At 40.9% G+C, this 23,720-nt stretch overlaps 2 protein-coding genes across 2 annotated transcripts; both read left to right on the top strand.

Annotated features, from left to right (window-relative positions):
• Window positions 1-1,918: 1,918 nt before the first annotated feature.
• Window positions 1,919-9,188, top strand: tmed7 (transmembrane p24 trafficking protein 7). Its single transcript, XM_033620486.2, has 4 exons — window positions 1,919-1,997; window positions 2,309-2,511; window positions 3,590-3,835; window positions 6,778-9,188. Exons 2-4 carry the CDS (start codon window positions 2,353-2,355, stop codon window positions 7,012-7,014), a joined length of 642 nt encoding a protein of 213 aa, XP_033476377.1. The 5' UTR covers window positions 1,919-1,997; window positions 2,309-2,352; the 3' UTR covers window positions 7,015-9,188.
• Window positions 9,189-9,574: 386 nt separating this feature from the next.
• On the top strand, window positions 9,575-20,525 carry fem1c (fem-1 homolog c). The gene is made up of 6 exons (XM_033620005.2): window positions 9,575-10,967; window positions 15,079-15,248; window positions 15,388-15,576; window positions 16,018-16,529; window positions 17,596-17,772; window positions 20,121-20,525. The coding sequence occupies exons 1-6, from the start codon at window positions 10,424-10,426 to the stop codon at window positions 20,383-20,385; spliced, it is 1,857 nt and encodes a 618-aa protein (XP_033475896.1). The 5' UTR covers window positions 9,575-10,423; the 3' UTR covers window positions 20,386-20,525.
• The last annotated feature ends 3,195 nt before the right edge of the window (window positions 20,526-23,720 follow it).

Genomic DNA, 23,720 nt, shown 5'->3' with positions numbered 1-23,720 from the left:
TCTCCTCTTAACAGTTGTTCTAGAGATGGGTCTGCTGCTAGAACTCTGTGTGGCATTCATCTGGTCTCTGATCTGAGCTGCTGTTAACTTGCGATTTCTGAGGCTGGTGACTCGGATGAACTTATCCTCAGAAGCAGAGGTGACTCTTGGTCTTCCTTTCCTGGGTCGGTCCTCATGTGTGCCAGTTTGGTTGTAGCGCTTGATGGTTTTTGCGACTCCACTTGGGGACACATTTAAAGTTTTTGCAATTTTCCGGACTGACTGACCTTCATTTCTTAAAGTAATGATGGCCACTCGTTTTTCTTTAGTTAGCTGATTGGTTCTTGCCATAATATGAATTTTAACAGTTGTCCAATAGGGCTGTCGGCTGTGTATTAACCTGACTTCTGCACAACACAACTGATGGTCCCAACCCCATTGATAAAGCAAGAAATTCCACTAATTAACCCTGATAAGGCACACCTGTGAAGTGGAAACCATTTCAGGTGACTACCTCTTGAAGCTCATCGAGAGAATGCCAAGAATGTGCAAAGCAGTAATCAGAGCAAAGGGTGGCTATTTTGAAGAAACTAGAATATAAAACATGTTTTCAGTTATTTCACCTTTTTTTGTTAAGTACATAACTCCACATGTGTTCATTCATAGTTTTGATGCCTTCAGTGAGAATCTACAATGTAAATAGTCATGAAAATAAAGAAAACGCATTGAATGAGAAGGTGTGTCCAAACTTTTGGCCTGTACTGTACCTATGGGTCCCCTGCTGCTATGATGGGCTACAAGCCCAGACACATTTGGAAAATTATTCTGTAAGGTCTCAGAGACAGACATTGTGGCATTTAGGCCTATTCTGCACAAACAGCCTAGAGAAAAAAGTAGAAAGAACTGAAGTTTTATTATAAGATAAAGCTCTGATTGAGGACAAGGAATATATATATATATAGGACCATGTCTTTACAGGGCAACCTTGCATACAACAGTGAGCTTCCAGCAAGAGGTGGTCTGCTTGGCCGAACAGATAGAGGCTGGAATATGCAAGATTGTCTGCTAGACTCCATAGAGGAGATGAGAGAAAAAAATACTACTGTCTTGGACAACACATCCCAACCCAGAGACATCCACCACACACTGCAGGTCATTATCTCTGCTTCTGTGAGGCACTGTTGGCCACAATAACCCCAGACTGTACTGTGCCTTTAAGTCAGTTTCATCAAAATAGTTTATGAAAGGTATGTTGCTGTACGACGTTTTCTGTGGCAATTATCATCAGTATCTTGCACATACTGTAGATTTCATGAGAATATAAAGCACATACATACACTATCAGTTCATAGGAGCACATTTCTTTAGATGTCATGTTTTCTATTTTAAAAAGAAAACCTTACATAAGCTTGGGCAATGCAAAAAAAACAACAACATGCAGTTGTGTGTAATAATGAGAATCAAGTAATCCTGCCTGTCTATTTATTGGGTATATCTTGCTTTTATTTCTACTGTTTACAATCATCACTCAAGCTAAACTAAACTAAAAACTTCTAAACTTCCGACGTTCATCAGCCTGTCAGTTTATTATATTTAGCTTTTTTTTTTTTTTACTGTTTAATTATTACATTGCCTTGTGTTTTGTTTTACTGTTTACTTATTATATTGCTCTGTGATTTTTACCGGTGTTGGCCTAATTATAATATTTGTTCTACATTTCAAAATATCAGCATTTTAAGTAAAGCTGTGGTATCTTGTAAACTGCTCAACACAACATATTTTTCAAATGCAGTATTATATCTAACTACAGTCTTCTAATCGCAGCCACGTTGGAGTAAAATGAAAAAGAGGAAGATGCTTCCCAATTATGTGGACGTGGCCCACGTGATTTCACAAGCACCCTTCTTAATTGACCAATGAGAGAGCTCGGGGGGCGGGCTCTTACAATGACAGCCAATGCCGTGTTACGTTTGTAATACGTTACTTAGCATTAGTCGCATCCGGGTGAGCACTTTAAGGTGAGTAGCTAATGCTGACTGGGTCAAAATAATGAATTAAGAAACGTTAATTGTTATATTTACTTGAACTTCAATGACCGCGAATGCGCCCTTAATACACAAATACACTAGCCACAAGAAAATGTTACAAATCCCCAGTGGCTTTCCGTCTCTAATATATAAAGGCCAGGCAGCTAGCTAGTTAGCATTAGCTTTAAGCTAACAAGTTGTCGATGATATCAATGTCCGGGTTTGCTTTGTCACCATTTTTGTCTTTTCGCCTTCCTATGTGTCGATTGTAGATTGATTTCTGATTATGTTTCTTTCGACAGGTCCGCTCAGGAGTTCATTTGAAGCTTGGATCTCGGTCTTCAGGATGTACGGATCCTTTCGGTTACTGTTGCAGGTGCTGTCGGCCCAGCTGCTCTGTGTGTGGGTGCTGGGCTCCGAGCTAACTTTTGAGCTGCCAGACAACGCCAAGCAGTGTTTCTACGAGGACATCATCATTGGCACCAAATGTACACTGGAGTTTCAGGTGCGTGTGTCTTCTTTCTGCCCAAAGCTCGGCTTGTTTTATTAATGGCCCCAATGGGAAGCTGTCATTCTCAAAGTGTTGAAGAACAGAGTCCAACCTGCTCTCTTACAGGCATCATCAGGCTTTAGTGATTAACAACCCAGGGCTAGGAACAGGTTAAATCATCAGTTACATGACTGATTAATACATGACCAACTTTCCAATATAAAAGCAACACTTTTTAAAAAGTATTTTACAAACAGAGGAGTTTTTGTCTGTTTTCCCCATTGTATTCACGTGTATGGATGCTCAATGCATGAAGTGTTGTTTACTCAAAAAGGTCGTTTTTTTCCCTGCATAGGCAAAATATCTATTCATATTATGAAGCATAATCTAAGTCAACATTTCTTTCACTTTTTAGTATGTTTTTACATATTTTGGTACAATATAAATCCTAGGATTTATATATTATTTATTATATATTTATACAAGTTTAAGTTTTTATTTATTTCTTGAACTGTTCAAGATAACCTGCAGTATTTATACAAGTGTTTTTACAGCACAGTTGTACAGTTTCCTCGGATATTTTGTTTGCTGTAACAAGCTGAAGTTTGCAAACAATAATTTCAAGGCAAATATTAAAACCAACTCAGTAACACAGATCAATGTACAATCTACGTTAGCCTTAGGGAGAGCAGTATTTGCCCTTAAGCTTTCATTAGATTCCTCTTTTTTGAATATATATGGTTGCCTCTTCCCTCAGGATGAACAGTTTCATTATTTCATTAACAAATTCATTATTAATTTTATTGTTTGTAGTTGTTTCATAAATTGTATTCTGTCTTTATGCCAGTCTTTCATGTCTAAGTATGACTTAAATCTCTCACAACTTGAGATAATATATAATAGTGCACATTTATTTTTAATCATAGTATTGTTGCGATCTAGTGAAATACCTCATTTGACTGATGTGACAATCAGAAAATGATTTTTGTCCATGTTGGCCGCTTCTCTTCGTTGTCTCTGTATAATCTGAGACAAATTGAATGTTGTCAAATGTTGTTCATTTAATGGTCATCCTGTCATGATGTTTTCCCAGGTGGTGACCGGTGGTCATTATGATGTGGACTGTCGTTTGGAGGACCCAGAAGGCACGACACTCTACAAGGAGATGAAGAAGCAATATGACAGCTTTACCTTCACAGCAGCCAAGAATGGCACCTACAAGTTCTGCTTCAGTAACGAGTTCTCCACCTTCACACACAAGACAGTGTACTTTGACTTCCAGGTCGGCGATGACCCTCCACTCTTCCCTAATGAGAACAGAGTCACTGCTCTCACTCAGGTAAGCTGTGTGTGTGAGGATGCACAGACTTAATCATACATGCTCAATGCTTTGTCTGACTCTGACGTAAGCTCAAACGTGTTTTATTTTATCTGTCTAAGAAACTACAGGCTCATTTCCGAGACAGTATGTGGTGCAACATGAGATGATACACTTTCCTCTCTCACTCTGCTGTGGGGTTAATTGCATCTGTTAGGGTGCTACAGCTAACACCTTTGTGGCTACTATAAGTACATGTTGCTGTGTGAATTCTGCAAATTCCCGGACAAGCTCCACCCAGTTATACCCTAAAAGAGGTTAAACCTGCTACAATGACTCGAACACCTGTCTGGGTGTGCTTGGCACTAGTTAGTGATCTTCTGTCATTCACAGTTATGTGGAGTCCATGTCTGCAAACAGTTTATTACATGGGTCCTCAACAGAAGAAACTGGCAGCTGCCAAATTAGTGTTTGATTTTTTTATTTTTTTTTCCCCAAAAAATTAAAATATGTGAAATAATGACAAGATTTAAAATATGACAACGTGCATCAACATAAGTCCAAAATATCATCAACAAAGCTAAATTGGCCTATTCATTAAAACACCCATTTACAGATTTACAGAACACAACACTGATGATAGGCTAACTGTTACCCCCCGGTAATCCTGTGAGCTAGCTAACCTATGTTAAATAAATTTGCCTTCCAAATGTATACTTAACATTAAAACATGATGTATTAATATATGAATCTGTTGATAATTGTTATTTGAACATCTTATCTTAGTATTATAGGCACCATAAAAAGGCATCTTTGTACATGGCACTTTATAACGTATGCCCAGTGTAATCTGCAACTCAGTATTATACAGTACATGTAGTAGGGGTCCCTGGTCCATCGCTCTGTGAGCTAAGGGGTCCTTGGCCAGAAAAACATGAATGACCCCTTATTGTTTATGTTACCTGAAGTTTTTGCATATTTAACCACCATTAACACAATCTGTAATGTTTTATTTTGCCCACACCCAACTGAACCATTGATGATATTTTTACAGGCTTTTGCAGTCACACCCAGTCGAGGTTTGATATTTTTTTCTGACAACAGGTGACACATTTCCGGGAAATAGGAGGGACAAGGAACTACAGTGCCCTCCAAAAGTATTGGAACAGTGAGGCCAATTCCTTTATTTTTGTTGTAGACTGAAAATATTTGGGTTTGACATCAAAAGATGAATATGTGACAAGAGATCAACATTTCAGCTTTTATTTCCAGGTATTTACATCTGGATCTGATACACAACTTAGAAGATAGCACCTTTTGTTTGAACCCACCCATTTTTCATGAGAGCAAAAGTATTGGAACGTGTGACTGACAGGTGTGTTTTGTTGCCCAGGTGTCTCCCAATTACATTGATTATTCAAACAATAAATAACACTGAATATCTGAGCTCAGTTTCAGATTGGGTACGATAGGTTTTGCCTGTGCAGACTGCATTTAGAGGTGGAACCAACATGAAAACCAGAGAGCTGTCCATGGGTGAAAAAGAAGCAATTGTGAATCTGAGAGAAGATGGACAATCAATCAGAGCCATTGCACAAACATTGGCCATAGCCAGTATAACCATTTGGAATGTCCTGAAGAAGAAAGAAACCACTGGTGTACTAAGCAACAGACGTTGAACAGGTAGACCAAGGAAAACATCAGCAGATGATGACAGAAACATTGTGAGAGCTGTAAAGAAAGACCCTAAAACAACTGTTAGTGACATCAGCAACAACCTCCAGAGGGCAGGAGTGAAGGTATCACAATCTACTGTTGGCAGAAGACTTCATGAACAAAAGTACAGAGGCTACACCAGAAGATAAGATGCAAACCACTCATTAGCAAGAAGAATAGGAAGGCCAGGCTGGAATTTGCCAAAAGGTACAGAGATGAGCCTCAGAAATTCTGGGAAAAAGTTTTATGGACTGATGAGACAAAGATTAACTTTTTCCAAAGTGATGGAAAGGCGAAAGTTTGGAGAAAGAAAGGATCTGCTCATGATCCCAAACATACAAGCTCATCTGTGAAACACGGTGGAGGTAATGTCATGGCTTGGGCTTGCATGGCTTCTTCTGGGACGGGCTCTTTCATCTTCATTGATGATGTAACACATGATGGCAGCAGCAAAATAAACTCAGAAGTCTACAGAAACATTTTGTCTGCTAATTTAAAGAAAGATGCAACCAAACTGATTGGGAGATCCTTCATCATGCAGCAAGATAACGACCCAAAACACACTGCCAAAACAACAAAGGAGTTCATCAGGGGCAAGTAGTGGAAGGTTTTAGACTGGCCAAGTCAGTCTCCAGACTTAAACCCAATAGAGCATGCATTTTACCTGCTGAAGAGGAGACTGAAGGGAGTAACCCCCCAAAACAAACAACAACTGAAAGAGGCTGCGGTGAAAGCCTGGAAAAGCATCACAGAAGAAGAATGCAAAAGTTTGGTGATGTCAATGGGTCACAGGCTTGATGCAGTTATTGAAAGCAAAGGATTTGCAACTAAATATTAAGTCTCATTCACTTTAATCTATTTTAAGTTTATATGTTCCAAAACTTTTGCTCACCTAAAAATTTTGTGTTCCATTACAAATAATGCTATCTTCTAAGTTGTGTATCAGATCCAGATGTAAATACCTGGAAATAAAAGCTGAAATGTTGATCTCTTGTCTCATATTCATCTTTTGATGTCAAACCCAAATGTTTTCAGTCGACAACAAAAGTAAACTAATTGGACTCACTGTTCCAATACTTTCGGAGGGCACTGTATATTTTCCAGTAAACTTAATATTTCCTCAAGTTTTTCCTCTAGTTTGTGAATCAAAGGTAAAATGGTGCTCTTGTTGGTCAATTATTAATGTCCAGCCACAGTCTAAATATCTTATGTTGGTTTTGGCTTTCATGTTTTCAACCAATCTTCAGATGGAATCAGCCTGCGTTTCCATCCACGAAGCCCTGAAATCGGTCATCGACTACCAGACTCACTTCCGCCTCCGTGAGGCCCAGGGTCGCAGTCGGGCAGAGGACCTCAACACCCGTGTTGCGTTCTGGTCCATCGGAGAGGCCATTATCCTTCTGGTGGTCAGCATCAGTCAGGTGGTCCTGCTGAGGAGTTTCTTCTCTGACAAGAAGACCACTACAACACGCGTCGGATCATAACAGTCTCTGAGGCCCAGGATCTGATTCGTCACTTTCTTTAGCCGTACCTGGGCTCGTGTGCATAGAGTAGGTTGGAATATCAGTGCTGAGCTGACATTGGATCATATCAAACTGCCAGGTCAAACAATCTGACACGTCATCTTTATTCAGCATTGGTATTCATACAAACTTCATGCAAATGAGTCTTGAGCGAAAAGGTTGTATGTGTTCAAAATGTTTTAGAGGGGTAAAAGAGAAAACCTGTAAAAAGGCTTTCTTGTGTTGCTTGTAACTATCTGTACTGGAGGCAGTGTAAGCAGCTGATCATGTAGTTACAGCAAACCTTAAATACTTAAAAAATTTGAAATTATTTCTAAATGTATTCTTATTTTATTTGTGTCCTTTTCTACCCCGTCATCTTCTACCCTGATCTCTTCCATTTTTTCAGCCCAAACTGTGCACTGAAATAACAAAGAGTGGTTGCAGTGCATTGAGTCTCTAAAACCACGCCGACAATGCAAAGAACGTTTCCCCCCCGAAGGTTGTATTTGGTTTTGAAAAATCTGTTTTTTTTTTCTTTGCTATTAAACCTCACTGTGTTAGTGAGAAAGAGTATATATTGTGTTGTGCTTTTATCAGCTTTGTCATTTTAGATGAGTTATAAGAAGAGAGTGTGCTGTACAGAGAGAACGCCATCATTTAATCTAATATTAGCTAAAACAGTTCAGATTTGGGTTGAAGGATTGAATTTAGAGATGCAAGTGGTCTCCGTTGAGTGACTGCAGACTCAATTCCTTTGAAAAGTTTAAGTCAGTTTCTGCATTTTGGGTTCCATTTGCTCGATTAAACACCGAGGTAAAGTTGGTCTTCAGGTTGACCACACTTCAGTGAATTGCCTCCTAAAAATGTCAAAATAATCTGTGTGACTCAGTGTGGGAGGCAAAAAAAGAAATGACTGATATCATCCTTGTGTTTGAAAATGACACATTGTATGTGTTAGAGGAGCACTTCACCCACAAAATGACCATTTGTAAATCTATTCGTCATGCTGTGTCACCTTGAATTCATGAAGAAACTTTATTTTTCTGGCATGCCTCCATGGAAAGTGGTGAACGTATTGATTTATTGATTGATCAGGGGCCACGTTTAGCAACAAAACCATATCAGAACATCAGTGTACAAACTCTCACACAACTCATGCAGTATAATTCAAGTCTCATTTATCCAGTCGTATGCTCAGTGCTTCCCACAGACATGCATTTTCACTAAAAAACCTTAGTCCTGGAGGCTAGATGGAAGAGAACATAGATAAGTTTCCCTTTCAGTTCAGTCTTTATAGTAAGGTTTTAGCAAAAACACATGAGTTAGGCAAGTACTGTGCATATGACTGGATAAATGAGACTTGGATTACACTGTGCAAGTTGTGGAAGAGTTTGTAAACTGATGTTTTCATATAGTTTTGTTGTTACACATGGTCCCCACTCAATCAATAAGTCAAAATGTTTGCTGCTTTTGGTGGAGCCAAGTGAGAAGGTAACACGGCATGACTACTAGATTGTGAAAAGGTCATTTTATAGTTGAAGCATTCCTTTAAGTGGCCATGCCAGATTTTTTAAATTCAAAAACTTTGTCTTTCACTGGTTCCCTTGCAATGTTTTGTCTAGTACTGCCTTTACTGTTAAAAATGTAACATGTTATTTTTTGTGGGCTGCTATGATCCTCTTGGTTTTATGCAGCACTGTTGTAAAATTTATGTTGTTTTGCAAAATATTGCTTGAATATAAGATTGAGTTGTGGTTGTAATTTGAAATTTTATTCCCTTGCAGACTATTCAGTTAATTTTCTAAATTAAGAGGAAGGAGGATTTGGACATCTTAAATCTGTTAATATGACTGGTTCTGAATATTCTTGCCTGTAAGAAGCACTACATGCTGGCTTAGTTCAGTCTGGCAGAGTCGCTAAAATATTTTTTTATTTTATTCAGTTATTAGTTCTGGTCTGGCTTTGCTTCCTTTGTGATGCTTTCCCCCTTTCATCATGTTTTCATTGTCAGTTTTGGTGAGTGGTGCAGTGTTGGCATTTCACTTTTGGGTTTGTGCACTTACAGGTCATTTTTGGACACACATTTAGCTCTCAAGCATTCTGGGAACTTTTTAAGTTATTGGGATGGCTGAATAAACTTTCTGTTAAAATGTCGGGGTGTGCTTTTATTTAATCAGCATTATTAAACACTTTTTTCAGTTTTCAGTGATAGATTTGCGGACACACTGTGGCCATGCTTCTTTTATCCTGTAGGGAGTGATATAACCAAGGCCATCAAGGTCAGCTTTCACAGTTATAATATTTAAAGATATTTTATAATCTGCAAGATATAAAGGAAGTATTTTTAGATTCGTTTTGACGTTGGTTTCCCTTTCCATAGTAATTACTTCTTTATAAAGTCTCAGGTATTAAAATAGCAGCGATTCCCTTTTGTTGTTCTTGATTGACTACGTCACCGCTTTCCAGCTCTGTGATTGGCTGTTCACACGTCAATCACCTGCGCTGGTGAAGAAAAAAGACTGCGTTGGGTTTGCGATTTGACAGAAACTGAGTCGTGATCATCCGGTGGAGCCGTGGGTGGATAGCCTTCCCTATTTACCTTCCCCGTCGCCGAGATTACTGTCGTTGCAGTTTGCTGGGTGGCTTAATGGACGACTTTTATTCGCCGTTTTGGGGGTAACATTTCTGGCTTGTATCTCGACGTGTGTGTGTGGGAGTGTGTGTGAGAGGAAATCGGCTCGGACGTTGGGGATATCCCCTGATTGTTTAGCCGAGCGAGAGACCGAGCGTCGTTTTCCACAGGCTAAGCTAACAGCAGCGCGGCGTAACGGGTGGGGGTGGATTTCTACATCTCGGCCCTCGGGAAGCTGAATATAAATAACGTCTCAGGAGTATGTTGTGGGACAATGACAAGCGCAAGAGGCAGAACTAATGGAGACGAGCTTGTCGGAGAGGAGGAACGTCAGTGGATGAGTGTCGGTTGAACGGTCGATAAAGAGGGGTAAAGTAGTTGAGCTAGGCGAAGCTAGTCGGTCGGCTACATTGATCGAGGAAGTTGACTAGCCACCTTGCTAACTCGGCGACAAATGTATTACTGGACCAAGGGTCGTCTCAAGTGTTATTCATCGATTTAAAGATTCACACAAGAGGCCAGTGATGCTAGTTTTTAAAGCTAAAGTTTAGAAAACACACATTCTTATTGGCTTTTTAACCAAACACGCTAGCTAACGTCAGTTGGTTACTGTTAGCCAGTTAGTCGGAGGTTGTTGTAAACAAAGGGTCCCGAGCTCCACCTGTCCACAGCAACATTACACCTCGGGTTGACGTTGGCTGGTTGTCTCACGGACATCGTTGCCTTTTTATTTAGCAGTGACACCCACTCTCAGAAATGGATTTAAAGACAGCAGTGTTTAACGCAGCACGGGACGGTAAGCTCCGGCTGCTTCAGAAACTGTTGGAGAACAAAGATGGACACGAGGTGACCAAGCTGATGGGTGAGAAGACAAACGGGGCCACCCCGCTGTTGATGGCCTCCAGGTACGGCCACCTGGATCTGGTGGAGTACCTGCTGGAGTGCTGCAGCGCTCCCGTGGAGGTCGGTGGGTCGGTGAATTTTGACGGGGAGACCATCGAGGGAGCGCCCCCCCTGTGGGCAGCCTCTGCGGCGGGTCACCTGAAGGTGGTCCAGTCCCTGCTGGGCCACGGAGCGTCTGTGAACAGCACCACCCTGACCAACTCGACACCGCTGAGGGCAGCCTGCTTTGACGGCCACCTGGACATTGTGAAATACCTGGTGGAGCACAAAGCTGACCTGGAGGTGGCCAACAGACACGGTCACACGTGTCTCATGATTTCCTGCTACAAAGGACACAAGGAGATAGCACAGTACCTGCTGGAGAGAGGCGCAGACGTCAACAGAAAAAGTGTGAAAGGTGAGTGGGTAGCACACTCACAGCTATCAGCAGTAAGTGACACACTTTATTGACATGGTCTCTGACCCTGAGAAACCTGATTGATTCAACACTGTGTATTTTAGAGCTCAATATGGTTTGAATGTCCTATTCTGCAGTAGTGTTGCCAGACAAATGACAGATCAGTAGATAATAAAGGTATGTCAGAAATGCCCACAGGTAAAATACCCTCCCAACATCACAGGTGACTACACACACTGAGCTAAAGACTTTACCGTAACCTGCAGGAGTAGTAATATTGGATAATACCAGAAGCATTTGCATGTCTCCTTGTGAAATGACTCAACACAATAACATGAACTTCTGGTTTCACAATGGAAAGTTGTGGTGATGTCAGCGTCACTTTGGACCGATCCTGTGGGTGTGTCATGAGCTCTCCTTTTATCATATTTCATGAATACATAAAAAACATTGTCCATTCATATTTTAGGGTATTGTTTTATGGGAGATTGCAGACCAAAGGGTTGCTTGAAGAGAAAATCATGAAAGTGATATCCTGCTTTAAATAATTTTGTGGATCATCAAACACCACTGTAGACGTGTAAGAGGCCTGGCAAATGTTCAATGTATTGCTCCTTCCTTCTGGAGCACAGCTGCGGTGGTTAGTCTGAATTCAGGTTTGTATCAGTGGATTTAAAAAATGACCAGTTTTCATGATTGCAAAAAAATATCAGTCAGTCCTTAGAAATATCTCAAACTACAGACGACTTCACCTCTGTATGGTGTTTGTGTTAATCCTTACGCAGGACTCTGTCAAACCTGCACTAGTATTGGTTTGCACACACCTATGCTTCATAGGTCAGAACCGTGCAGTTATAGCTTGTCCTCGGCTTGCTCAATGAACCCCCCTTTAGCTCATTCATGGTTGACTCTAAATTAATCAACTCTAGCCAAAACACCCATGTCAAGACACTTCGTTCTCCTGACCAGTAGAATAGCAAAACGCAGGTGCTTTATTGTGCACAAACCAGTGCTTGTGTTTGCAAGTGAGCTTGCCACTATATCATGTGTGGTGATTGACATGGAAAATAGTTCCTAGCCCAGACTATTGCCTTTCCCACAACAGCTGAACCAACAGGAAGCAGTATATGTGTAATATTAGATATGAAGTGGCAAATTTCCAAAAACAATGGACCTTGTGTTGATGGAGGAAGGCAAGCAAGCGAGTTAGAAAAAAATGGTCAGGACACTACAATCACAGCTGATTTGAGCTGCTGAAAAAGCTGCGATCAGCTTGCTTCCTCCTCAGACAAACCAACACTTAGCCTAGTTTATTAAACTCCCTCAGTACAACACCTGTTATTGAGGTGCCCTCCTGTCTTCGGCTTACGGTAGTCTAAATTCAGTCTGGAAGCGCATGAGTATTCAGACTAATACTTAAGGCTAGGCACAAAGGCTTTGGAGAGGATTTCCTAAGTTTCTGGATTAACTTGTTTTGGTAGTGGAAGTGAATTTATCATCCAGACAAGCATAGCTCAACATATTTCATTCACCAGGTAAAACTGTTATCATATTCCCCCACAAAAGGAGTCAACTTCGGTGGCAGTAGGTTTTAAAGAAGGTCCAAAAGAGGCACTGTGACAATTTTATGTCAACATGATGATTAAGTTGTATAATATTCCTTTGTAGCAAACGTTATTTGATATCCCAAAAAATATTAAAACAAAATCACTTCTCTGTTTTGAAAGCATTCAGCCATCCAAAACCATAACAGCAGTGTTAAACAATTTGCTGCAGTATTAACCCAGATTGCCTTATTCATTTCTAACTGGCTGCGCTGCTGTGCCCAAGTTTTCTTTGTCATGGCGAGGGTAAGAGTAAAAAAAAAAGAATTGGATCAGTGTAGTTTTGGCACAAACTGCGGAGTATAAATAATGGTTAATCCCTGGCTAACCCTGTTTGGTCTGGTCTGCTTGAATATGGATTAGCCGTAGTGTACTGAGAGCGATGAGGCTAGATGCAAGTGAAAGCACAACAACATTACACAGAAGTGTTGAAATGATAGTCTGGTGAGGATAGACATGAAGTGTCCTGAGGTGTGTTGGACTCATTTACCTAAACATTTACTTATATGTTTTGTTGTTCTTTGTCATTCAGTGTTAACCAGGACACTGAGTACTCAAGGCTAACTGTAGGAACAGCCATCTTAGGAAACCGTATTTGTTTACATTGTTTTTGTGTGATGATTGACCCTGATTTCCAGGGCTGCGTTACCTATTTCAAAGAAAAGTTTGCAGGACAAGGACAGGCAAGACATGTCAAGGCTTAGTAGTGTTCTACCTCCAGATTTGCATCCATATAACAGCTACTTGTCATCAAACCATATACTTAGGTGTCACTCAAGGATTTGTCTAGATGCATAAGGTCTTTCTGCTGTCTGAAATGATGCCGGTCAGCAACACATGTACACTGTCGCTGTATTTAAAATTACCCAGTTTCAGTTTTAATGGGATACCTGGCCAATTTTCAACCAGCTTTATATCAAAATAATGTGGGTAGCATGTGCAAATGAACTGTGGTAAACCCCCCTCCATCTTAGCAGCGCCTAGATCTCCCTGTTCATCTCCCAGCTCAAATTTAGCATCATCTGGTGGATTTTCAGCGGCTCTAGGGCTGTTGCTCAAACTACAGCTTGTACTTAGGCATTTTTGTATGCCCACCACCACAGACACAAAGAGCATAGAAGCTGAGCGAGACAGAGAGCCCCCTGTCTGTCTCTATCAAACTCAAACCAAACTCAGATTAAATGGTAAAACTAGGCAGTGCTGATCAAATATAAACATGTATATATTAGATTCTGTTACTCTTTCGTCTATTTTTTGTTAAAAATGCCTTCAGAAACATATTGTAGTGCACTGTTTGGCTGTAATGTGACAATGTGTAAACAAGAAGCGAGGCTATACTGTTTCCTATATTGTAAAAGCCAAGGCTGACAAACAGGTCAATGGTGAAACTAGGCAGTGCTGATCAAACATGAACTAGGTTTACATTTCTATGTTGCCTATTCCTCATATAAAATGTTTTTTCAGAGACATTTTACCTTACTATCGAACTGTAATTTGAGATTGTTTGTCACCAGCCAGTCACCATATTGTTTCTGTGTCAGAACTGACAAGCTCACGTTATGTCACCCACCAGCTGGAGCGTTTATTGTTTCCTCAGACTTTCCACTCGGCTCGTATGCTGCATCAGCACTGATTGCAAGTACAGAAGCTGACATTGTCATTTTGCACATTCTCATTCAGGAAGTATCAAAACATTAATACATGTGTTGTGGTTAAAATGTGCTCCATTATGTGTTGTTGGCTGTTAAGAACATCACAGTGTCTTAAATCTCACCAGGTTTTGCTTATGATTTTAGACACCCACCATGTGAAGGCAAACAAACAACTTAAGACCATTTAAAAATGTTGCACAGTGCCAGGACTGGGCATATTATTTAACCGAGCATTTTCACACTACACCTGCACAGGTTTGCAGCAGCTGAGCTGACATCCCACTGGGAAGCTTTTATTTAACACTATACTAAAACTAGAGGCAGCACGGCCTGCTTTTTTCTGTCTGAATGAGTGATGCTGAGAATCATATGTACACACTGCAAGCATGGCAGGTTTCACATAAATGGGTAAACCATGTGTGGAAGTGAGCATGTCACAAGCATGACTCGATGGCAGCCTCCACATTAATCCTGATATCAACTGATCTGTGGCCATTTTGAATATATTCTAAGAGAAAGGACAGCGTGCAGGATAAACAGCTGTACTTCTGGCTTTGCTGTAACTCTCTAGGTCTCTGTGTAGAAACAGTAAGACTTGGTACATGTATTTTTGTTTGCAGTTTGCAAACCAACCAGTTTCCCTAAAAACCATTTCTGCTTTATCCACAATGCAGCGGCTCAGCTGGGGGTTCCCACTGGTTGTATAGCGTCAGTATAGGCCACAATTACCTCTTTCTCTTGAAGCATGAATATATGTTCTTCAATTCAATTTCTGTGAAGACCATCCAGCATTACGTGTTTATGCTGGCTACTTCTGTGACAGAAAAGTCACCATAAATGTTTAATTGTTCACAGGCAACACAGCACTTCATGACTGTGCAGAGTCGGGCAGCCTGGAGATCATGCGGATGTTGCTGCAGTTCGGAGCATCCATGGAGCAGGACGGCTACGGCATGACGCCCCTGCTCTCCGCCAGTGTCACAGGCCACACTAACATTGTAGACGACCTGACGACGCACCCACAGGTCAGGGTTTCTGTCAGTTAAAATAGAGAGTTTGTCTGCATATATGTATGTAAGGCTCTAGCATTGATATTTTGAATATAGTCGTCTTGGAGAAATTTTTAAAAAATATAATGGGAAAAATATCTTCCTTCTTCTGCAGACAAGTCACAAAGAGCGCATTGATGCCCTGGAGCTCTTGGGAGCCACGTTTGTTGACAAGAAGAGAGATCTGCTCGGAGCTTTAAAATACTGGAAGAGAGCCATGGACCTCAGGTACATGGACAGTAACAACATTGTCCATAAACCAGAACCCAAGCAGCTGATCATGGCATACGACTACGCCAGGGAGGTGAGTGTCAGTTGGAGTCTGTCTTTCCACTCAGCACCATCCCACAGTGATCCTGCATTGTATTTAATGCTCTTGAAATATGTTTTATTATTGCTGATGTGGTCATAAGTTGGTAAAGGCACGCAGAGTTTAGCAGGGTGACTGCTTATAAATTCCAAAACCTAGAAAGTCACACTCTAGTCTTTTTGTATGAGAAACAAAGGCTGCAAATTTTGGCATTTACTATAAAGAAATGGAACAAAGAACCAGATATTTAAGACCATGCACAAAGGAAACAGAAAACAGATAAATATATATATATATACAGTATAATACACTGTGAACCTGCTGCAGTAGTCCACTGTCAGGTCTAAGTTAATTTTGCTTCTGAAAACCATGATTTCATCATCACAGGGAAACCATAAACTGCCTCTTGTCTTGACCTTGTAATCCTCCTCCTAGGTAACAAACGGAGAAGAGCTGGACGGGCTGATATCTGACCCGGATGAGATGCGCATGCAGGCACTGCTCATCCGTGAAAGAATCCTCGGCCCACAACATCCAGACACTTCTTACTACATCCGTTACCGTGGTGCCGTCTATGCTGACTCTGGGAACTTTGAGCGCTGCATCAACCTGTGGAAGTATGCGTTGGACATGCAACAGACCAACCTGGACCCCCTCAGCCCCATGACGGCCTCCAGCCTGCTGTCGTTCGCCGAGCTCTTCTCCTTCATGCTGCAGGACAGAGCCAAAGGGCTCCTGGGGACATCGGTGTCATTTGAGGACTTGATGGGGATCCTTTCCAAGAGCGTGTTGGAGATTGAGCGGGCGGTTAAACAAAATGGACCGATGCCTCCTGACCCTGCCCAGCTCAGCAAGGCCCTGTCAATCATCCTGCATCTCATTTGTCTTTTAGAGAAGGTGCCCTGTACTGCAGAACAGGACCACTTCAAGAAGGAAACCATCTACAAGTGAGTTCATGTGTAAATTACTTATGTTGCCAACAATTTGTCTTCAGTGTGGAAACTTGTCTCAGTAATTTTGCAGACAGGGGTCATTATGTGTGTCTGCAATGCAAAATAGGGCAGTTTTGAGTGTAATGCATATTTTTGTGGCACTGATTTTCTTTAACCTCATTTCTAAAAATGTCTTTTTCATGCCCTGCCTTGTATTTGCTTTGGTAGTGTGAACTTGCACCAGTCAGAGCAGCTTTCATATTCTCCTTTTTCAGCAAATAAGAGTGTCAGTTGAAGTAGAGGTGGGCGATGTATCTTTTATAATCTATGTATCACAGCTTGTTCCAAGTGGGATGTATAAAATGACTATATCGCAAATATTGAGTGCACATTGTCACATCAGTTTTTTAGCCACCGGCTTAGGCGTTTTGCTCTTTTCTTTGGTTCTCTCCCTCTCAGACACAATAATGGGAAAAAAAGAGCTGCAAGTGTGTGTTTTTATATCTGCAGGGTGCCACACAGCAACCATTTAGTCGCATTTTGCAATCATGGAGCACCAGTGCGACTTGCAAATATTAATATAAGCTAATTGTGAGCTAACTTACATCTAACTGTAGCTGAGGAAGGGAAGCTTCAAGTTCACAGCAAAAACATCAACACTTCCTGCCTGAGACGAGCTGGGTGCTACAGAATAAAAGCACCAGCGGTTTTGCTCAGATTGATTTGATGATAACAAATCTTTTATTCTAACGGTGCTTCATTTACCTTTTATTATAACAGTACTTTATTTAACGTTATTTTGACTGTAGTTTATTCAGTAGATTTGTATTTTAGTAGTCTACAATAGGAGGAGATTACAAAATATTGAAATAGATATAGTTTATCACGATATTATTCATAGGCCACATCGCCAGACCTTTTGTAAATTTGTGTCAATAGTTCAATCAAACCTGAAGTCCTCATTGTCAGGTGGGATGTATTCCAGTCCTTCCTCAGTGCTGTCACCATGACAATTGTAGTTGATTGTCGCCTTGTTGCTCTTCTTTGACTGAAAACTTGACATCTTTCCTCATCTCTCCAGGTTCCTGAAGCTCCAGCCGTGTGGTAAGAACGGCTACAGTCCACTACACCTGGCAGTCGACCGAAACACCACCTGTGTGGGTCGGTATCCCGTCTGCAAGTTCCCCTCCCTCACAGTCGCCTCTATCCTTCTTGAGTGTGGGGCAGATGTGAACAGTCGCGATGAAGATGACAACAGGTCTGTTTTTGTTTTTATTTATTTGTTTAAGCTCTCATAATTGTTCTTTCTAGGGATGTCAACAGTTAACGGATAATTGGTTTACCACTGAGAATATTTTTGATTGGTTACACATGTCAGCCTCTAGCTTGATCTTGCTACTCTTTAGTTTACTGCACTGCACACAACCCTGGTCTGGTGGGAGCTAGCTGTGCTTCTTATTCAGCGATTACTGCTACTATTAGCATCCGGACCCAACAGTGTTGCTGGGGAAACATTGTGCCCACCCTCCACTCTCCCCCTAGATTGCCCCAGTAAGTAAGCAGCTCAATTTTGAGCCACAAACCACTTTTAACATTGTGAACTAGATCTAAATTATCATTGTTGGCTCTGTTAGCACTGTAGTGGTGTTATCATGGCTAGTGGTGCTAATTCGGGGAGTAACAGTACACAAAAATCTCGGTTCGCTACGTACCTCGGTACACAAGTCATGGTTCGTTTTTTGTTTTTTTTTTTCGGTACAGTAATGAAAAAAATAGACAACTATTAAATATCTTTTACTTATTGGTAACCTTATTAAAACATACCACCACAGCAGTTAACTCTTTTTACACAATTTTTGAATGAAACAAATATATATATAATCCTGCTTTTTCACGTTGTTTGAATGAAAATAGAAATATAAAAGTGAAAAATAAAATCCTGCTGTTTTTTTAACACACTGTTTGAATGAAAAATATAAATATACATTTCTGCTTTAACAGTTTTACTCAATTAAAATAAAAAGTATAGTGCAGCTGGTCAGCTTTAAAGCCTGCTCAGATTCAGTTTTACTAGGAACTTACTTAGCTTTCCCACTTTGTTAAAGTGCAGTAAACAAAACATGCTTATATCTAAAGTGCAGCTTAAACAATTTTACTCAACTCCAATGGCGTTGGTTATTTCTTTAGCGCGATGGTCAGGGAAACGCTCTTTCTTTTTAAATGACGACGATATCGTAGTCTGCACCAGATTGCTTTTTCTAGGCGTGCCGGTTAACGTTCAAACTCGGGTGGTGTCGTTTTAGATGCGTTAGCATGTTAGACGTGTTTCCAAGTACATACCCGACCGTTGTTCTGCAGTGTCGGCACACTGCTTTTGTCTTGTCAACTTGTTTATTTCCATCTTCGTATTTTACCCTGAAACCAAAGTGTTCCCGAATGGAGGACTTAAGGTTTGCGGGTGGGTCTTCAGGTTCGTCAGGCTCACTTGCCATGGGGTCCATGTCATTGGTTCGACATCCCATTAGTCTGACTGTCCGCGGTGCTGAACGGCTCGCGGCGGGCGTATGGTGCGCCGCGACCGGCTTGAGGCGGAGCAGGCTCACGGCTTATGTGTTTGTCACTTTCTTTTTCATTTTAACCCACACCATGCACAAAGTGAAAGCGGAGATTTACGGGACTTGGTGCGTCACTCAATTATGTCCGTCGGGGAACTAGATATTTTAGATGGTTCGGCTCGCAAAAACGGAATTAAAATAAAATAATATCCTGCGCCCAATAATTCGGTACAGGGTCGTGCCGAACTGAAAGTCGCGTACCGAACGGTTCGACACAAATACATGTACCATTACAGCCCTAGTGCTAATGCATGTCAGTTAACAATGCTAAAGGGGTTTTGCGGCTCAGAATGAAGCCTCTTACTTACAGGAGCTAGCTGGGGGCAGCCCACAAGGTGGCCACCATGTTTTTGCAGCAGTGTTGCTAGCTAGCTCTCACCTGACATTGGATGAGTTTGTATTTCCTTGGATGGATAAGGAATGACCCACCCTAATTTCTGCAAGTTAACACAGTCAGCTGGCTTTCTGACAGCAGAGCAAACAGAAAATAAAGTAAATGTCAAGACTTTTGCATCACAAAATATTTAAATTTCACCACCTATAAATGTATAGAGCTTTGAAATACAGTGCTAAAGCTCACTGAGGTAATGGAGTGCCAGACTACAAGGAAACGCCTCTATTTCACACCATTTTGTGATGTTTTGTTGAAAAATTACCTGTTAAGGGGTGTCTGGCTATCAATGTCAAATTTACTGAAACTGACATTCCTAGCTCTGTCACTGTCATCAGGGGTTTTAATTTTTTACCAATATTTCTGTCAATAAAAAAACAACATTGACAGAAATATTGTAGATATTGTAGATAGGGTTAGAAAGAACATTGTATTTCTTTTGTTTGTAAAGAGAATAGTAGATAAAATTCCTAAAAAGCTCCTAAATTGCATCATTATGACAGCCACCAGTTAAACAAATAGCATGAACATGTCCAATGATAACAACATGTTTTGTAGTATAATCAAATTGAGGATCTATTATCTTTTCCAACCCACCAGCCCCCTCCACATAGCCGCATCCAATGGCCACCCTGACATCATGAACCTACTGATATCATGCGGAACTCACTTTGACAGCACCAACGCCTTCCAACAAACGGCCTGTGACCTCCTGGACGAGAAGGAGCTGTCCAGGAATGTAATCCAGCCCATTAACCACACCACGCTGCAGTGCCTGGCCGCCAGGGCCATCGTCAAGCACAGCCTCGATTACCGGGGAAACATCCCTGAGAAACTAGAGGCCTTTGTGTTGCTCCACAGATAATGATCGTGGAGGAGGGGAATGGATGGACGAAAAGGGGAGTAGGTGTGATCACATCGAGTGGAGTGGACAGACTGAGGAGCGTCATAGTTCAAGGCCTGACCTACGAGGTGTTTGAGGAGTGGAAGGACACAGTGTTGTGGGTTAGGTTTGCAAATTCAAACTAGAATATCAGAGGAGAATATGAACTTGAAGATTAGTGTGATCAAAAATGTCTTCATTCAACCAGGATAAACTGAAAAATGATCTGAGGTGAATGGAGGAGGGAGTTTTCTTCCTCTGTTTGCTCTTTGATGGAGCCACAGCTCTGTGGTTCCATCTGTGGGGATGTATTACGAGTGGATTGCAACATGGACAAACACAGTTGTATCTCTGGATGAACTGAGCACGGGGTTTACATATTTTTTGCTTTAGAAAAATTTGATTTTTTTTTTTTTTTTTTGCATATTCCACTATGCTATTTATTGAATGAAACTTGAGAGATTTTTCTCCATGCTGGCTCCAACCCAGCCTCAACTTTGCCTGCGTCTCTCTTCTAAAAATAAGGATTGAGGCATTTCTACATATGCTGGGACTTCAGGTTATTTTATTTTTTTGTTTGTCCCATCACTGTTGCCAACAGTCATGGACCCTTCCTCAGTTATTATTAGGTTCCTCTTTTTTTGTACTTTTACAAAACATTTAGTTATTGTCATGCAACTCTGGATATCTGCCAAGTAGTGTGGATTCTAGACTCATTTGTTGTTCCCTCTTTAGTGTATAACAAAGCTTTACGAGAAGGGTTTAATGTCTGCGAACACCATAAGTGCTTTATTCTTCCTATGCACAGGCTAGGCTGTTGGAAAGAGAGACTGTTGTATTCTGTGCCGGCACTTGTCTGTGCAATATCTCATGAGTTTTTGTGTTTACCTCATTGCTGCCGTTTCCTTCAGCGTCTCCTTCCTTCACTCAGAGAAGGGAGGGGATGCAAAACCATTGTACTGATTGTTGTAAGAAGTGTGAATGAATTTGAGTGACTGTGTATGTTTGTCTGTGTGTGAGTACCACACAGTGTGTTTCATGTATGCAGAGTGTTTTTTTTTGTTTTTGTTTTTTTGAGCTTACACAAATTATTGAGGACAAGAGTTTGAAGTGGCGCTCATCGAGATTCCATAATGCACATGACTGCCACTAAAACCCACAGCGGCCAAACTCAGTGTCTACAACCGCTGGAGTGTGCAGGCTTGTACACAGAAGTGACCTCTTAACGTTTGTACATGGCCGACCTTTAAAATGCCATCGTTCTTTAAATAATCATGATCAAAAAGGAAAAAAAAATCTAGGTAGGTTACCAACATTGGCCCACTGTGCATGTGCAGCAGCAGCAGCATATCAACCAACCAGTCACTGCAGAAAACCTTTCATGAGAACTCCTAGACTCCAAACCAGACTACAGCTAGGATAGTTCTGCTTGTTTTGTACAACCGTCGTCCAATTGTATGAGAGCTGAAGACACAGATGAGTGGGAGGACGCCTTGACGTACAGAATAGTAAAGCTTTGTGAATTATCTTGTTTGCACATTAGCTTCTAGATGTGTGGGTTGAAAAAAGGGCTTTTCATAATTCATAGGATTTCATATTGCAGTCTATTTAACCTGACAGTTCAAAACCAGACATAGAAAATGTATGAGGACTCCCAGGGCAACTTGATTTGAATCTGCACTTTACTACAGCGGAGTTTAAGATTTGATATGGCATTAATCAAGTTCATGTCTTAATAACCAGTTTGACAATAAACCCATGTTGCACTTGTCTCCTTGTCCGAATGTCTTTTATTTCCTTATTCTGTCTGTTTGTGGGGCTTTTACTAGAGTTTCAGAGAGTCCTCTGAACGTCATGCAGTTTCAGGGTGTTTTTTGCTCCTGTCACATTTCTTTCACTGCAATATATCGCTCCTGCACCTCTATGGAAACAGCACAATCATGACCAGAAGTAGGGGGGACTCAGAAAGGTCTTTTGTGCAGGATTACACAGTTACAATCCCATAAATCATCAAAAAAACATGTTGAATTTCTTTATTTTACAATAGTTGGAGAAATAGAATCTTTACAACATTTTGTGTGTGTGAATCTAAAGGTGTCTTCACATTTAGTTCTCTTTAAACAAACTAAACTCACCAAGTGCACCAAAAAGTGGACCAACAGAAAAGGGACTCAGTTCTTTTTGTGTTCACCTTGTCAGTTCATTTGAAAGAGAACTCGGTTCTCTTTCTGGTCAACTTCAGCTCTGATGGGGCCTCAGTCCTCTTTCTGTTCACACTATAGCCTGTATATAATATATATTGACAGTTTTGTATTTAATTTGGAGTGGCACTGCAGTGCAGGTATAAAGCCTCTTGCTTTCAAACTTAAAACTGGAGGAAAACCTTAGCGTTTCTTTGCTGTAGACTGATGTATTCTACATTCCACATCTGGAGACGTGCAGTATCTTCCATGGACCAAACTGCTCCTCAACCTGTGTCCTTGCAAGCGACACAGGCCTACGTGGTTCGGTCTGTCTTTTTCAGGCATCCCAGTGCAATAGCATGTGATGTAGAGAGCTAAATACAATGGCAAAGACCAAAGCAAACCTGGAGTGCTTTGTGTTCACAAGGCACAGGTAAAGTGAACCACACCGCAGACTTGAGGTGGTCTGAGTTCGGTTCGCTTCAGAGGGGTCTGAGTTCTCTTGGAGTGTTCACATATGTGCAAAAGAATGCTGAGTCACCACTCTGAGTCAGTTTAGATGGCTGAAAAGGACCAAGTGTGAAAACACCCCTAATGAACACAAATCAGGGCAGCATGGCTTTACCTGGCATGGCCAAGAGTGACAATGGAAAAAGCTGAGTTGTGGTTTCAGTTGAGTCATTCATGTCCTCCCTGTTGCACTGAGGAGTGCAGAATTTAATGTTTTTGTACAGGATCTGGCCAGTGCATTTTTGGTCAAATTTTAAATGAGACAGGTAGAATAAAGCGATTTTGATGTAAAATAATTATTTTAAGTTTAGATTTGGTTGTTTTTCCTGACAAGTGTATAAACTGTTGAAAATGTTGTCAATAATTTTATGTTTTTACAGTTTCGGCCTATAAAAAGTGGTGTAATTTGGGCAGTTTATTTAAAGAAATCTTTCCCATGTATCTTTCCCATCAGGAAAATTGCATCTCATAAAAAAGTCTGCTTTTAAATCCTGACTGAAATATATATAAAACCACTGAAAGACATAACTTTATGTGTTACAAACTTATCTCACAGCTTAAGGCAAAAAGCAGCTATTACCACAAGTTACTAGTTGGTATTTCTGCTTCTGTGCCTGTTGACTA

The sequence above is a fragment of the Epinephelus lanceolatus genome, chromosome 9 (genome assembly GCF_041903045.1).
Source record: "Epinephelus lanceolatus isolate andai-2023 chromosome 9, ASM4190304v1, whole genome shotgun sequence".
In the NCBI taxonomy this organism is placed as follows: domain Eukaryota; kingdom Metazoa; phylum Chordata; class Actinopteri; order Perciformes; family Serranidae; genus Epinephelus; species Epinephelus lanceolatus.
Note: the sequence above shows the minus strand (reverse complement) of the source record. Positions and strands in the feature narration are given on the sequence as shown.

Coding starts and splice junctions, on each gene's coding strand:
- tmed7 (XM_033620486.2), top strand. CDS start 2,353: ATGTACGGATCCTTTCGGTTACTGTTGCAGGTGCTGTCGGCCCAGCTG. Junction 2,512..3,589: donor AATGTACACTGGAGTTTCAG/GTGCGTGTGTCT, acceptor ATGTTTTCCCAG/GTGGTGACCGGTGGTCATTA. Junction 3,836..6,777: donor GAGTCACTGCTCTCACTCAG/GTAAGCTGTGTG, acceptor ACCAATCTTCAG/ATGGAATCAGCCTGCGTTTC.
- fem1c (XM_033620005.2), top strand. CDS start 10,424: ATGGATTTAAAGACAGCAGTGTTTAACGCAGCACGGGACGGTAAGCTC. Junction 15,577..16,017: donor CATACGACTACGCCAGGGAG/GTGAGTGTCAGT, acceptor TCCTCCTCCTAG/GTAACAAACGGAGAAGAGCT. Junction 17,773..20,120: donor CGCGATGAAGATGACAACAG/GTCTGTTTTTGT, acceptor CCAACCCACCAG/CCCCCTCCACATAGCCGCAT.